Source organism: Neomonachus schauinslandi, chromosome 15 (genome assembly GCF_002201575.2).
Source record: "Neomonachus schauinslandi chromosome 15, ASM220157v2, whole genome shotgun sequence".
In the NCBI taxonomy this organism is placed as follows: domain Eukaryota; kingdom Metazoa; phylum Chordata; class Mammalia; order Carnivora; family Phocidae; genus Neomonachus; species Neomonachus schauinslandi.
The window spans coordinates 53,916,069-53,932,529 of record NC_058417.1 but is presented as its reverse complement, the minus strand read 5'-3'; the positions used below and the strand labels follow the sequence as shown (position 1 = coordinate 53,932,529).

The 16,461-nt window shown below is 47.5% G+C and overlaps 1 protein-coding gene across 3 annotated transcripts in view; it reads right to left on the bottom strand.

Annotated features, from left to right (window-relative positions):
- Window positions 1-81: 81 nt before the first annotated feature.
- The window catches only part of NUP85 (nucleoporin 85), a 34,328-nt gene continuing 17,948 nt past the window's right edge, over window positions 82-16,461 (bottom strand). Inside the window, exons 10-20 of one of the 3 annotated variants that reach the window (XM_021681007.2) lie at window positions 16,167-16,298; window positions 15,695-15,801; window positions 4,252-4,335; window positions 4,084-4,149; window positions 3,726-3,877; window positions 2,850-2,967; window positions 2,645-2,745; window positions 1,486-1,637; window positions 962-1,063; window positions 460-592; window positions 82-134 (exon numbers count right to left, since the gene is read on the bottom strand). In XM_021681007.2, coding sequence (XP_021536682.1) covers window positions 494-592; window positions 962-1,063; window positions 1,486-1,637; window positions 2,645-2,745; window positions 2,850-2,967; window positions 3,726-3,877; window positions 4,084-4,149; window positions 4,252-4,335; window positions 15,695-15,801; window positions 16,167-16,298 — 1,113 coding nt within the window. In that variant the 3' untranslated portion in view covers window positions 82-134; window positions 460-493. Of the gene's footprint in view, window positions 135-387; window positions 593-961; window positions 1,064-1,485; window positions 1,638-2,644; window positions 2,746-2,849; window positions 2,968-3,725; window positions 3,878-4,083; window positions 4,150-4,251; window positions 4,336-15,694; window positions 15,802-16,166; window positions 16,299-16,461 lie in introns of those variants that run through there. The other 2 variants (XM_044921512.1, XM_044921513.1) reach the window with 2 other exon arrangements.

Sequence of the window (16,461 nt, the reverse complement as noted above, 5' to 3'; positions counted from 1 at the left end):
GGAATCCTAATACAGACACCATCCACCCCACTGTGGGCAAAGTGCCACTTACAAATTCCAAATGTAGACAGATATCCTGGCATCACCTGAGGTTTTTGTTGATGAAAGTACAGGTTCCTGGACCTTTTCCTTTTCTAAAGGAAAAAACGGATAAATGTTCCAGTTGATTCTAAAGGCTAGATTTCAGAAGCATACGTAAACCACTGACCGCTCCTGTTTGCATTTCTAATGGGAAGGAGAGCACTGCACTCACCATCCTAACTTCTAGGAGTGGCTTTTTCTCTTGGGAGACAGGGAAACCAGTCCCATCCAAGGAAAACATAACAAGCACGTTCTCAATTTCTACCACCTCAAGTTCACAGGAGAAGCAGGGAAAACTCTCTAGCTGGACTCTAAGAACTTGCCTTCTATTTGGGGGGGGGGGAATTTATTTTCAGAAATATATAAACATTGCCATACAAAGGTGCCACCTTGAAGCAGCTCTCGGCTGGTCTCAGGAGCCTTCCAATGAGCCTTCTTTTATAATGGCCCGGCCAAGATTTCGTGCAAGAGCAAGTCTCAGCATTTCCAACTTGGTGTTCTCAACATCCTCCTAAAAGCAAAGAGAGCCAGCATGAGGTACAGCAGGAAGTGTTCCTTCTTTAAAGCTCTGCAAGGCTCTATCTGACCCAAAGGCAGACCGAAGGCATTTAACATTTAGTAGTAGCTTCCAGCAAGTTGATACGAGAACCGCACGCAAAGGCCCACTGCGACCAAGTGCCAGAAAAGTAGAGATCAGAACACCTAGAACCGCCCAGCTTCGTCCTAAAAGAAGTTGGGTGCGTCAATTACAGGTTAAGAAGTAACTCAAGAAGCACAAGTTTGTAAGGGGCCAGCGTTTCTGGAGGGAAGCAGGGGAGTCCAAGATAGGAGCCTTTTCTCATCGCCATTATGGAATCAACAATCTGAAAGCTAAAATAACCTGGAGTCGCTGAACGCCAGGCTCTCTCCACACTGGCCTTCTTGAGGCGAAGTCCTCTAGACATCTCATCAACTCATATGTTTGCTCTGCTGAAAAAACCACCTAGGAGAGAGAGGAGAGGCTGCTTTGCTTAGCTGCTCCCCAGCCAAGGGCTGCACTGGTTCGGACATGCGCCCAGGTTCAGAGCTGGCCTTCCGTATGTGCCCTCTGAAGGAGTGGGCTCTGTATATGCAACCCTGGGAGGACAGAGAGCCCCTATGCTCATTCCCAGCCCGTCTCGTCAGGGGCCTAGGCTGAATACTGTCAGCAGACAGCTGCCTCCTTTCAAATTAAGTAGCTTTTCTTGTGTAGATACTGAATTTCCAGAGTGGGCATTATGGGGGAATCCACACATACGTGCAGGGCCTGCAGGGCCCTACTTGGGAGATGACTTACGGATGTGCATCTACAACAGCTACGGAATGGAAGCACAGTCAGGGACTACAAAACACAGAGAAGAAAATCATTCTGAATTCAAACTGTACCTCTTTCTCTTCCAAAAGGGGCAGGGCATCTATTAGTAGTATTACCCAGAAAGACCGCGGGGCAATCTGGGAAGTCATCAGTGACAGGAGAAGAGAAGCTGCATCAGTAAGACGCTTCTCCCCGTAAAATCGGTGGAACTCGCGGTATTTTCCTATTGAGAAACAGAGCACTAGGTCACCTCTGGCCCGAAACAAGACAAGAGACACCCCAGACCAGCCACTCCAAAGCAGGGAGATTCTTCCAGAACTGTCTCCAAACTCAGGGACCAATGAGACCAACAGGATTGAAAAAAACACATTTTGAAGGGGCTCCAAAGAGCCAAACCTGGGAGAATGTAACCATCAAACCAAACAAGAGATCTGGACTATAACAGATTGAAGAACCCATAAGTCTCAATCTGATCATGAGGAAACAGGAGATAAACCCAAACTGACGACATTCTATAAGAGCATTCTATAAGAGGCGCCTGGGTGGCTCGGTCAGTTACACATCTGCCTTCGGCTCAGGTCATGATCTCAGGGTCCTGGGATCGAGCCCCACATTGGGCTCTCTGCTCAGCGGGGAGCCTGCTTCTCCCTCTCCCCCCGCTTGTGCGCGCTGTCAAATAAAAGCTTAAAAAAAAAAAAAAAGTCAAGGTGCACAAGCACCGAGAGAGACAGAGGCACTAAAGAGAAAGGAAAACTGAATCCGTGAGTGTGGACACGATAAAAGACACCACTGGGACAGCTGATGCAACCAGAACATGGACTGCAGATCTGATGAGTAGTACATCTGGAGGCTGGGTCTCTAAGATGATATTCTTGTTCTTAGGAAACACATGCTCAAGTATTTATGAAGAAAGGGGAACAAAGTCTCCAACTTACTTTCAGATTTTTCCCCAAAAACCTGACAGAATAATAAACGAGGCAAAATAAAAATGGTAAATTTGGAGAAAGTGTACATGGGAGTTCCTTAGTCCTTATACTGCTTTTGCACCTTTCTCTTAAGTTTGAAATTACTGGGAAATGTTAGAAAATATGCTTTGCAGAGTCTGGCACACATGGTTCTAGGAGTTTGGGCTCAACAGGAGGGAACACTGGAGAAGCCTAGATCAGTCCGTCCCATCTGCACAACCCACCACTATGCCAAAGTTCTGGGGCTGAGAGCCCAGAGACTCACCCAAGAAGGTCAGTCGATCACTGAGCATCATGGCTGGCCCTAGGTTGTCAATGAGATCCAGATCAGAAAAGGAGCCTCGCTCACAGTAATCCTTGAGGAACCTGCAAGGCCAGGCCCAGAGGTCTGAGCAGGGGTCCCAGGACTCCTTCCTCAGCCTCCCAACTTCCTAGCCAGTCCCCAGAAAGCCAGGAGCAGTTGAACCCACCTGTCTGACACCAGCGTGGCAAAGGCAGCATCTTTGGCTCGGATGCTCCAAGACAGCGCAGAGCCCAGGCGATTGTTGCGGACAGCTTTCATGGCTAAGATCTTGCAAATGCTGCGAACTTGGAAGGGAAAAAGAGAAAAGGCAAACTTTTCACTCTTCCAATCAGGACATTTCTGAACTCTGCCAGAGAGGAGCAGGCTTCCCACCTCCTCTTTCTGCAGCCTCTCCACAGGCTCCAAATACAACTTGGTTGGCAACACCGGGGACTTTGGGGTTTACAGATTGTCTCCTGGCTCTATTACACCAGGACCCACCCTGACAGGATTGGCTTTGTGACTGGGTTTGATTTCAGGGACGGCAAAAAGATTTTATTGCTCCCCATAGATCGGCTTCTTCATTATCTGTCCAGGTGTCAAAAAACATCCTTTGGGTCTTGAATTGCCCTATGCTTTCAGAGATGGTCATAAGCAAGCAACTGACTCTGGAAAGAACAACTTAGGTTTTTATCACTCAACAGTGAAGGGAGAAAGGGCAAATATCACTCCTTTCTTTCTGTGCTCTTCCTGAGCTGCCTCTGGTCCTGCTTCCCCACTGAGCCAGCCTTAGCTAGCAACAGCAACCCACCTGGAAGAAGTAAATTCCAAGCTGACCCCAGTCCTGACCTTCCTAGAGTAAGTAGAAGAGAGGACGTGGGTCAGGATCTTTTTAAGAGGCAGTGCGCTCCATTGCTCCTAAGTCCTGATGGATCCCTAGCTGTTTGTCCTTCCTCAATAATTTTCCTGTTTTGGCTTATTTCTTGGGACCCACTGCCCGGCCTCTCTCCAGTCCGGCTGACGCAGCATGAGCAGGAAGTATGCCAGGGGGAGGGCGGCTCACCTTGCTCAGTCATCTGCCGCTGCTCACAAATCCGCAGCACTTTAAGGGCTTTCTGCTCAGTGCTCAGGGGGATCCGCTCAATGTGCAGCTCCAAGGAAACTCGGCCCAGCTCAGGGCAGTAGTCAAAGTAATCCACTCCCAGCTGCCACAGGCTGCAACCGTCCAAGGACAGACAGAGGAGAGTCTGGTGAGCCCACGTGCTGCCCTGCAGCTTGGGGCCTGGTACCAAGATGGCTCCTCCCCTAGACCCCTGTAGCCTTCAGGGAACCAGACAAGCAAGAACATAATCCAAGATCCAGGGGTACTTGCATGCTGAAAAACACCGTGCTGCCGCCTCACACCCTTGGGGCCTTCCTACCTGTGATGAGCAAACAGTCCCGAGGCATATTCCAACAGGAGGAACTCTCTCATGTTAGATCCGAAGCTGGAATAAAACATAACAGGAGACCAAAACCCCTGGCCTGCTCCATTCGGGGCCCTCCCGCAGCCCCACCCCTGACAGCTGGCATGGCTGCCACACACTTACTAGAGGTTGTGCGACTGGAGGAGCTTGCAGTGATCCAGCAGGTCTGTCAGATGGGCCACAAACCACCAGTTGCTTAGAGCAATGCTGTGGGTTCAAATGCCAGGGCAAGGAGGAGAGTCAGGGTGACACTGTGGTCCATGTGAACAGGGACCCTGCATATCCTTTGCATAAAAGGATGGGAGGGACAGTGACAAGTGAAAATCTGTCTGGAAGCACATAGTGAGAAGTTTCTCTGTGCTATGTGGGGACTGACAGTGGATACCCAGGATGGTCAACCCTCAAAGTGGCAGCCAACGATCTAGATCTCTGGAGAATGTCACAGTGAAAATAAAATTCAGGGATCCAATCAGATGCAGAAAATGTGGACACAGAATAATGTATAAGAAAAAGAATAAAAAGAAACAGACTTATAAACACAAAGAACAAACTGGTGGTTGCCAAAGGGGAGGGAGGTGGGGGGATGGGATGAGAGAACTAAGTGAAGGTACAAACTTCCAGTTATAAAATGAGTAGATCATGGGGATGAAAAGTATAGCATAGGGAATATAGTCAATAATATAATTTTATGTGGAACACATGGTAACTGCACTGCTGGTGGTGAGCATTTTGTAATGTACATAATTATCAAATGTTGGAAACCTGAAACTAACACATCAACTATACAGCAATTAAAAAAAGAAAAAGACTAAAAGGTGGTTTCTGATGCCTGATGAAACATGGAATTCAGGGGCGCCTGGGTGGCTCAGTTAAGCATCTGCCTTTGGCTCAGGTCACAATCCCGGGATCCTGGGATCAAGACCCACATCGGGCTCCCTCTCTCAAATAAATTAAAAAAAAAAAAAAATGGAATTCAGAGGAATATCTTTATTTGCATCCGGCTTCACTATTAATGTTTCTCTGTTGTACAGCTTTTGATTAGTATACTTACTTTACGAATATGACTATATACATAGAACACTTAAAAACCATCTTTTGTTTAGGTTTCTATGAGTACTTTGTATAAAGAAATCTTTGTTAAATTACAAGATTTAGGGGTGCCTGGGTGGCTCAATCGTTAAGCGTCTGCCTTAGGCTCAGGTCATGATCCCAGGATCCTGGGATCAAGCCCCACATCGGGCTTCCTGCTCCGCAGGAAGCCTGCTTTCTCCCTCTCCCACTCCCCCTGCTTGTGTTCCCTCTCTCGCTGTGCCTCTCTCTGTCAAATAAATAAATCTTTAAAAAAAAAAATTACAAGATTTATAATATTATTGTATATATAATCTGACCACAATGAAGATTAAGTCCTCCCCCAAACCATATTTTTAACCAAAATCTAGAATCTGAAAAAAAACAAAACAAAACAAAAAACACATAGAATCTGGAGCACCTGGGTGGCACAGTCCATTAAGCATCTACCTTTGGCTCAGGTCATGATCTCAGGGCCCTGGGATCAAGCCCCATGTAGGGCTCCCTGCTCTGCAGGGAGTCAGCTTCTCCTTCTCCCTCTGCCTGCCCTTCCCCCGGCTTGTGCTCTTCTTTCTATGTCAAATGGATGAATAAAATCTTAAAAACAAAACAAAACATGCGGCGCCTGGGTGGCTCAGTTGGTTAAGTAACTGCCTTTGGCTCAAGTCATGATTCTGGGATTGGGCCACGCATCGGGCTCCCTCTCCCTCTGCTGCTCCCCCTGCCTGTATTCTCTCTCTGTCAAATAAATAAAATCTTAAAAAACAAAAAAATCTTCTGGGGCCCTTGTTAAAAAAAAAATGAAGTAGAGTTTCTAGGGCCCTTAGTGTCTAATTCCTTGGAAATCACTATTTTACATCATCAGTTGTATGTAAGCTCCCTAGCATTGTTTTGTACAAAGTATGCCAATGCACTTCTTGTCAGTGTGCATACATCATTTCCGATTACTTGGCATAGACCTGTTTGAATATAATGCTTCACTATTTTTTTAAAAGATTTATTTTAGAGAGAGAAAGAGAGCATGAGAATACAGAGTGAGGGGGGCAGGGTAAGGGAGAAAATCTCAAGCAGACTCCCTGCTGAGCACAGAACCCGATGTGGGGCTTGATCTCACAACCCCGAAATCACAGCCTGAGCTGAAACCAAGAGTCAGACACCTAACCGACTGTGCCACCCAGGTGCCCCAATATTTGACTATTTTTTTAAATCTCGGGTAAGGGAAATTTTAATGATTGCTTTCTGTAACAAAATTAAGCACAAGTAAAGTAGAAGCAGACTGTCAAGGCAGGTAGTTTTGAGGTGTAGTTGTGCATTAAGGTAAGAAATTCTGCTTTCATGATATAAAAAGAATAGGGATTGGTTTACACTGAATTACAGGACAAATGTTTAAAACTTCTGCCTTAAAAAATAAATAAATAAATAAATAAATAAAACTTTTGCCTTGGGGCACCTGGGTGGCTCAGTCTTTAGGCGTCTGCCTTTGGCTCAGGTCATGATCCAGGGTCCTGTGATCGAGCCCAGCATCGGGCTCCCTGCTCAGTGGGAAGCCTGCTTCTCCCTCTCCCACTCCCTCTGCTTGTGTTCCCTCTCACTGTGTCTCTGTCAAATAAATAAAATCTTAAAAAAAAAATTTAATAAAACTTCTGCCTTGTTCTTAGGGCTATGGATCCTCAGATACTCCATCTGTTCCAGGATTCCACCATTAGGGAATGTCCTTGTTGGCCTTCTAACATTCACTTTCAAGATTAGCTTTTTCAAACTTTTTTTTTTTTTTTTTAAGATTTTATTATTTGACAGAGAGAGACACAGCAACAGAGGGAACACAAGCAGGGGTAGAGGGAGAAGCAGGCTTCCCGCTGAGCAGGGTGTCCGAGGCGGGGCTTGATCCCAGGACCCTGGGATCATGACCTGAGCTGAAGGCAGATGCCCAATGACTGAGCCATCCAGGCACCCCTTTTTCAAACTTTATTAATAACTGTGTATATCTATGACATTCAAAAAATTACGTATGCTGGGGCGCCTGTCTGGCTCAATTGGTAGAGCATGTGACTCTTTATCTCAGAGCCATGAGTTCAAGCCCTGTATTAGGCACAGAGATTACTTAAAAGAAAACTGGGGCACCTGGGTGGCTCAGTCGGTTAGGTGTCTGACTCTTGATTTCAGCTCAGGTCATGATCTTAGGGTCCTGGAATGGAGCTCAGAGTCGGGCTCCCTGCTCAGTGGGGAGTCTGCCACTCCCCCTGCTTGTGTTCTCTCTCTCGCTCACTCTCTCAAATAATCTTTAAAAATAAAAAAATAGGGGCGCCTGGGTGGCTCAGTCGTTAAGCGTCTGCCTTCGGCTCAGGTCATGATCCCAGGGTCCTGGGATCGAGCCCCACATCGGGCTCCCTGCTCAGCGGGGAGCCTGCTTCTCCCTCTCCCCCTGCTTGTGTTCCCTCTCTCGCTGTGTTTCTGTCAAATAAATAAAATCTTTTAAAAAATTAAAAATAAAAATAAAATAAAAAAATAAATTATCTCTGCCGATTTTCAGAAACACCTGTATTTCTACATCCTCGAATACTAAGAGTTCTGTAAATTCACTATGTGCTACACAAAGTCGATCATGCTCAAGTTTTTAAGATTTATTTATTTATTTGACACAGAGAGAGAGAGAGAGAGAGAGACAGTGAGAGCAGGAACACAAGCAGGGGGAGTGGGAGAGGGAGAAGCAGGCCTCCTGAAGAGCAGGGAGCCCGACGTGGGGCTTGATCCCAGGACCCTGGGATCACAACCCGAGCCGAAGGCAGACCCCCAACGACTGAGCCACCTAGGCGCCCCTCAGGTTTTTAAAGATACTTTGTTGGTCCAGGTTTTCCTTTAGCTATGGCTTTCCTAATTTTGCAATTCTGCTGTGTTACTTCCTGACCTTAGTCCCTATAAATAGGATATCTCTTTTTGGCAGCCCCCTAAACAAACCCCAACTCACTGGATACTGTTGTTGCTCTTAATTATTCTAATTTCATCATAGGTCTTTGTGTATCAGTAATTCAATGGAATATTGTCATTTGGTTACCTAGACAGTGTTTTGTTTTGTTTTAAAGATTCTTTTTGAGGGGCGCCTGGGTGGCTCCATCGGTTAAGCATCTGCCTTCGGCTCAGGTCTTAATTCCGGGGTCCTGGGATCAAGTCCCACATCGGGCTCCCTGCTCGCTGGGGAACCTGCTTCTCCCTCTCCTCCCCACTCGTGTGCTCTCTCTTGCTATCACTGTCTCTCAAATAAATAAAAATCTTAAAAAAAAAAAAAGGATTTTATTTGAGAGAGTGAGCACAAGCAGGGGGGAGGCGGAGAGGGAGAGGGAGAAGCAGACTCCCCACTGAGCAGGGAGCCTGATGTGGGACTCAATCCCAGGGTCCTGGGATCATGACCAACTAGACAGTGGTTTAACAAAAAAGGTACCACAAATGGTCCTTGAGATCACAGTTTCAGTCAGTCCCTACCTCTCTATCCCCTTCATCTAAAAAATGTAAGTAATTTTATCTTTTGCCTACCTGGACTGTTTTATTTATTATTTATTTATTTATTAAGATTTTATTCATCCATTTGACAGAGAAAGAGAGCACACAAGCAGGCAGTGGCACGCAGACGGAGAGAGAGAAGCAGGCTTCCTGCTGAGCAGACAGAGCCCAACATGGGGCTCGATCCCAGGCGCTGAGCCACCCAGGAGCTGCTGCACTATTTTAAAAAGAAAATGAGAAAATGGATATAAAATTTGCTTTAAAAAGATTCCTTCAGGGGCACCTGGGTGGCTCAGTCGGTTAAGCATCTACCTGCGGCTCAGGTCATGATCCCGGGGTCCTGAAATCAAGCCCCACATCGGGCTCCCTACAAAGAGGGAAGTCTGCTTCTCCCTCTTCCACTGCCCCTCCCAACTTGTGCTCCCACCACTTGTGCCCTCCCTTACGCTCTCTCAGATAAATAAAATCTTCAAAAAAAGATTCCTTTGGGGGCGCCTGGGTGGCTCAGTCGTTAAGCGTCTCCTTCGGTTCAGGTCATGATCCCAGGGTCCTGGGATCGAGCCCCGCATCAGGCTCCCTGCTCGGCGGGAAGCCTGCTTCTCCCTCTCCCACTCCCTCTGCTTGTGTTCCCTCTCTAGCTGTCTCTCTCTCTCTCTTTGTCAAATAAATAAATAAAATCTTAAAAAAAAGATTCCTTTGAATAGCACTCTATAAATATAAAAATCAGTAAATCTGAGATTGAGGTTAACATATAACTAATCCCCTACTAAACTGCTTACTGAGCACCATGGACCTGCTTTAGCAGCACTGCAAATTGGTTCAAATCCAGTTCTGCTACTCAGTGACTGGTCAGTTACTGTTTTAACTTTAGTTTCATTGCCAAAGTGGAGGAATTAAAATGGCCAGTACCGTGTTTTGAGACTCTGAAGCCATCTTTGGAAACTGAAGTTATGAAAAATTCAAAAATAAGAGATAAGTGGCGCCTGGGTGGCTCACTCGGTTGAGTGTCGGCCTTCAGCTCTGGTGGTGATCCCAGGATCCCGGGATGGAGCCCCACATGGGGCTCTCTGCTCGGTGGAGAGCCTGCTTCTCCCTCTCTCTCTGCCTGCTGCTCCGCCTGCTTGTGCGCTCTCTCTTCAATAGATAAATAAAATCTTAAAAAAAAAAAAAAAGTAACAGATAAAATCAAAAGTGGCCAGTCCTATGGGGTGCCTGGGTGGCTCAGGTGGTTAAGCATCCAACTCTTGATTTGGGCTCAGGTCATGATCTCAGGGTCATGGATTGATCCCCCCATCAGGCTCCACATTCAGCAAGGAGTCTGCTTGAGATTCTCTCTCCTTCTCCCTCTGCCCGCCCCCCAACCCCGCTCTCAGGCACGTGCATTTTAAACTAATAAAGAAAAGCTTTAAAAAAAAAATGGCTGGTCCTAGGGAAAAATATTAAATGAGGTGAGCAAATATAAGCCTACAAGATATAGGGTGCCTGGATGGCTCAGTCAATTAAGCGTCTGTCTTCGGCTCAGGTCATGATCCCAGGGTCCTGGGATCGAGCCTTGCATAAGGCTCCCTGCTCAGCAGGGAGCCTGTTTCTCCCTCTGCCTCTCCCCTCCCCTTGTGTTCTCGCTCACTCTGTTCTCTCTCAAATAAATAAAAAGCTTTAAAAAAAGAAAAAAATAAAATAAACCTACAAGACATAAAAACAAGTTGCCTTCCCACATACACTACATGCACAGTCCACCCTCCTAGAATAAGCTCCATATAGAAAATGAATCAAGAGGGAGTAGTTATTTGAACAGAGGGCTGGAGGAGGAGGGGAGGACAAAGGAAGACAAGGAAAAGGAGCCCTCCCAAAATAGGGGCAACAGCCAGTGTAAAGGCCCTGCAGTAGAAACTGTCTTGTTCCTATTTCAGAATGAAGCCCGTGTGACTCAAACTTCGAGGTAAGCATAGGCCAGCTCACTTAGGGCCTTGTGAGGGGAAACTGCTGGGACAGAAAGGAGGAAAATATGGTTTAACACTGAAAACACTGGCAAATCAAAACCACAGTGAACTGGGGCGCCTGGGTGGCTCAGCTTCGGCTCAGGTCATGATCCCAGGGTTCTGTGATCGAGTCCCGCATCGGGCTCCCTGCTAGGCGGGGAGCCTGCTTCTCCCTCTGCCTCTGCCTCTCTCTCTCTCTCTGACTTTCATGAATAAATAAATAAAACATAAAAAAAAAAAAAAAAAAACCACAGTGAACTATCAGCTCACACCTGTCACAACAGCTAAACTCAACAACACAAACAACAGATGTTGGCAAGGATGTGGGGAAAGGGGAACCCTTGTGCACTGTTGGTGGGGATGCAAACTGCTGCAGCCACTGTGGAAAGCCACTATGGATGTTTCTCAGAAAGTTAAAAATAGAAGGGGCGCCTGGCTTAGTTGGTAGTGTGCACAACTCTTGATCTCGGGGTCTCAAGTTCAAGCCCACCACCAGGTACAGAGCTTACTTACCAAAAAAAAAAAAGGTTAAAAATACAACTACCCAGGGCAACTACCTGGGTGGCTCAGTCGTTAATTGGCTGCCTTCAGCTCAGGTCATGATCCCAGGGTCCTGGGATTGAGCCCCACAACGGGCTCTCTGCTCGGCAAGAAGCCTGCTTCTCCCTCTCCCACTCCCCGCGCTTGTGTTCCCTCTCTCGCTGTCAAATAAATAAATAAAATCTTAAAAAAAAAAAAAATACAACTACCCTATGACCCAGCAATTGCACTACTAAGTATTTACCCAAAGGATACAAAAATACTAATTCAAAGGGGTACATGCACCCCAATGTTTATTGCAGCCTATCTACAATAGCTAAACTATGGAAAGAGCCCAAATGTCCATCGACTGATGAGTGGATAAAGAAGATGTAAGATATATAGTTTGAGTCACAGAGGCTTCTGGTCCTTGTTAATCTGACTCCTTTCTGATCTCTGTCACCTCAAGCCCTCCCTTAGTCTTTCGGTTCTAAGAGACGCTGGCAGTTCCTTCAGCAGGTAACAGGCCTTCTTTCTTTCCTGCCTGTGCCTTTCCCCATGCTTTTCTCTCTGCCTAAAATGATCTTTTCTGATGTTCTTTGCTGAACTTTCTTTGCTGAACTTTTTAGGACTCAACTTGAATGGAGCCTCCTTCAAGAATTTTTCCCTCACCTTCCAATCTGATATAAGGTCCTCTCTTAAGGGGTTCCACAACATCTGGCCTACACAGCTGCTGTTACTCAGACTGATGCTGACGGTTACGACGAGACAGCCAGCCAGTGACAGCACGCCCCAGTCTGGCAGCCCTCAAGCACCTCCCTGGGGGGATACAGCAGCCTCTAAGGCTGCAGGGCAGCGACCACCGAAGGCAGAGAGCTAATGACACAGCTCGAGTGACCAAGACAAGCTTATGCTGAACAAGGCCTATTCGCCCTCCCTGAAGAGCTAGATAAATCTCAACAAATTTTGGAGCTTCACACACTATGATGGAGAACCCCAAAAGCAAGCTCTGTGTAGGCCAGGCAAACAGCCCCATCATTCAAAGATGTTTGAGGAAGGCTCAACTAACAGCTCTGGGATGGCCTCTGCTAGAAAAGAGAGAACTCTGGAGCTGGGGACACCAGCCAGGTGAAGGTCCTACCCGGAGGACTGCAGCTCTCCAACGGACTGTCTGCCCTACACTGGAGCCACCGCTGCCCCCTCACCCCAACTCCTCTCTCGCTTCGGTGGCTCTACAGCAACCACTGCCTAGCTGAGCTCGGGCGCCCGTGGACCTTCTGCAAATGGCGTGTGAAGGTCTGTCTGCGCCCCGCGGCAGCCAAAGTTATGGGCCAGGCCAAAGTTCCAGCAAGAAAATTCTAGATTTAGGAAAACATTAAACTAGGCCTCTTCTTAGTTTTTGAAGGAAACCTGTTTCCTTCTAGCTCATTATTTTGGGAGGACCTTAAGGGCACCAGAAAACTGCCATGTTGCTCAGCTCTCGGTGCGTGTGTGCCAGCTCCCTGTTTCCTTTTGCCAGATAGCACAGAACTGGCTTTTTTTTTTTTTTTTTAAAGATTTTATTTATTTATTTGAGAGAGAGAGAATGAGAGACAGAGAGCATGAGAGGGAGGAGGGTCAGAGGGTGAAGCAGACTCCCTGCTGAGCAGGGAGCCCGATGCGGGACTCGATCCCGGGACTCCAGGATCATGACCTGAGCCGAAGGCAGTCGCTTAACCAACTGAGCCACCCAGGCGCCCAGAACTGGCTTTTAGGGGAAGCTGTAAGCTGCGGGGGTGGCGGCGGGGAAGATGAGATGAGCACTTGGAGGGCGCCTGGGCGGCTCAGTTGGTTAAGTGACTGCCTTCGGCTCAGGTCATGATCCTGGAGTCCCGGGATCGAGTCCCGCATCAGGCTCCCTGCTCAGCAGGGAGTCTGCTTCTCCCTCTCCCGCTCCCCCCTCTTGTGCTCTCTTTCTCTCAAATAAATAAATAAAATCTTAAAAAAAAAAAAAAGATGAGCACTTGGATTCCCAACTTCTCCTTTCAGCCGTGGAGATAACAGGCAAACATGTGGCCCTTCAGCAGGGGCTGATGAACTATGGCCTGTGCTCTACTTCAGAACGCTTTACTGCCCTTTCTGCCCCAAACGGTCTGGCTGACTTAACGTGGGGATCACCAGGTGCCCATTTAGAAATCTCCCTTCTAGGGCGCCTGGGTGGCTCAGTGGGTTGGGCTTCTGCCTTCGGCTCAGGTCATGATCCCAGGGTCCTGGGATCGAGTCCCACACTGGGCTCCGTGTTCAGTGGGGAGCCTGCTTCTCACCCCACCTGCCACTGCCCCGCTTGTGCTGTCAAATACACAAAATCTTAAAAAAAAAAAAAAAAACACCTCCCTTGTAGCACCTTTAAAAAGTATTCCCCTCGTTCCCCTTTACAAGGTAGTCATGAACCCAACTGACATCACACCCAAAGAAAGCAGCAAGACTTCCCTACACCACCAGCCCACTGGCCCAATTCCAGATGTTCACCACTTTCCCAGGAACCCAGCTTGGGTCTGAGTGGTATAACTCAGGAGAAACCAAGTGCTCACAAGACCTCAAATCCAATCCTTCCCCACCCAGGAGGGCACATTTCTAAAACTCTGCTACTCTCTCTGAAAATACTTCAGCCTTTCCACCAATACCTGAAATAAGGTCCCAGGACTTGCATTACAGTACCACTTTCAAAACAGAGTAGGAAGTAGCTTCCTGATCAGAAAACCCAAGCTCTGGGGCACCTGGGTGGCTCAGTCATTAGGCGTCTGCCTTCGGCTCAGGTCATGATCCCAGGGTCCTGGGATCAAGCCCCAAATCGGGCTCCCTGCTCGGCGAGAAGCCTGCTTCTCCCTCTCCCACTCCCCCTGCTTGTGTTCCTCTCTGTCAAATAAATAAATAAAATCTTTAAAAAAAGAAAGAAAGAAAGAAAGAAAACCCAAGCTCCAAAATTTATAGGAAACAGAAATACTTTAGACCCTTTCCTGCTTGCCAGGACAAAGAGATGCCCAGACTAAGGGACTGAGAGCCTGATCCTTATGTGTGACTGGCAGGAGGGTGATGCCATTTTGTGTGGCATTCATGAAAGTCACTCTTCTTCACTGGCACCCCTCTCTTTTTTCTACTGTCACTGCAGAGAACAGTGTGCTTTCCCCTTTCGTTATCCCTCCTCCTGGTTTTGCTCAAATCTGATTTGTTTCCAAAAATTCAGATGTGGCTTATGAAGGAAGCCCTGGTGGAAATAACCCACTGCTATAACAGACAGTGTATTCAGGAATGCCCATTACTTCGAATTATAGGCAGAGATAATGACAAAGCCAAATAACAACATGTATGTGTACACCTTTGTAAGTTACTCTCACTAACCACTCTGTGTAGGTGCCCCACCCCCCACCAGCTGGATTCCGTAAGTCATCTTCCAGCTCCAGCTACACGTCTGTGAAAAGAATATGGACACAAAACCTGGTTTTCTTTCTCCAAATCTAGCACCATTTTCTTCAAGCTCCGGCTTTGTTCTGGCTCAAACAGGAGGAGCATAGCAGGAGGGGATCCCTTCCCATTGCCCAGATCTACTGAAAAAGATCCAGTAGAGGTCAGTGAATTTGATACTGAGCAAGGCTGTCTGCTGTAGTTCCCAACAGTCTCCCTTCCAGGAGTCTTCAATGCAATACCCACTTGTCCGGGCTGCACAAGGGACGCCAAACTGTGTTTGACTTAACTATATATGGAAATTCCTGACAAGCTGTACCTTTGATTCATTATGTCTGACACTCCCTTTCCCGCCTTGCTGAAGGTTCAATGCACTGACAAGACACCCTTTTGAGGAGAGGGGTGGTGTAGAATCCCTGCTCTAAACAGACTCAGCCCGGAGCCTGCTGGGGTAGCAGGCCGTGGCTCACTAGAGAGTGAGACTACTGAGAAGTGCTCTCCCTTAAGGCAGTCTGCATAGCCATCAAGTTCCAAGAAATAGGCTTGCTGGCTTTTTCTGGATTTTAAATATCAAAGTAGGGCGCCTGGGTGGCTCAGTTGGTTAAGTGACTGCCTTCGGCTCAGGTCATGATCCTGGAATCTTGGGATCGAGTCCCACATCGGGCTCCCTGCTCAGCGGGGAGTCTGCTTCTCCCTCTCCCCCCTTGTGGTCTCTCTCTCAAATAAAGAAAATCTTTTAAAAATAAATAAATAAATAAATAAGTATCAAAGTAATTTACTGCAACATTTTTCAAGTAAACATCCCTGAAATGAAAACTGTTATAAATACAGTAGCCCTCAAGCCTCAGGAAGGTCCCCAAGCTTGTCCAGAGAGAAGCCATTATCTACCTCCATGTGGCTCAGGAGGGGAGCATGTGTGTGGGAAGAAAGTTAAGACACCAGTAAGAAGGAAGAAGACATTCTAAGAAAGGATGGGGTGACGGTTGCAAAACACTCTGACTATACTTTGTGTCACTGAACTGCACACGTAAAGACAGAAAAGGTGGTGGCACAGCAATTCCTACCTGCACTCCTTGATCACTTGGTGGATGTCAAACTCAAAGGCTGCCAACAAGATGTTGTCCAGGGGTTCTGGGCTGCTCTCACCTCCCAAAAACAGGTCAAGGCTGGACTGTGGAAAGGTGGTGACCCACTCAATTCCCAGACGGAAGCAGAGACTCAAGGGGGCAGGCAGGGCTGCTGTGTAGGGAACCCTGGAGAAGGGTGATGGGGTCCTTCAAAAAGGGCCAAAGGAAGGGCACCTGGCTGGCTCGCTGGAAAAACGTGCGACTCATGATCTCTAGAGTCTTGAGTTTGAGCCCCACGTTTGGGGTAGAGATTACTAAAAAAAATAAACTTAAAAGGAGGAGGGAGGGGCAAAGGGAAGACCCTTCCTGTTCTCCAGGGAGGTTCAACTCAAAGAGGCCGCACACTGAAAATGACCTAGCCCGCAGGATTCCTACTCCCCACCACCATCCCTTGGGAGTTCAGGCTCACCTGGGCATAGAGGTGTAGGTCAATGGGTTTTACTGTGGGATGAGAGTACAGGAGCCGGGTCACTAGGAAATGATACCAGTTATTCAGAAGCTCCTTCTGCTCCAACAAGGCAGCTTCATCTCCCAGCATGATCTAAGGAAAGAGATTTTTTACCTCAGTTCCAGAGCCAACTTCTCTGTTAACTCTCCTGATCTCAGGGTGCCTGGGTGGCTCAGTCGGTGAAGCGCCTGCCTTTGGCTCAGGTCATGATCCTGAGGTCCTAGGATCGAGCCCTGCATCAGGCTCTCTGCTCCGC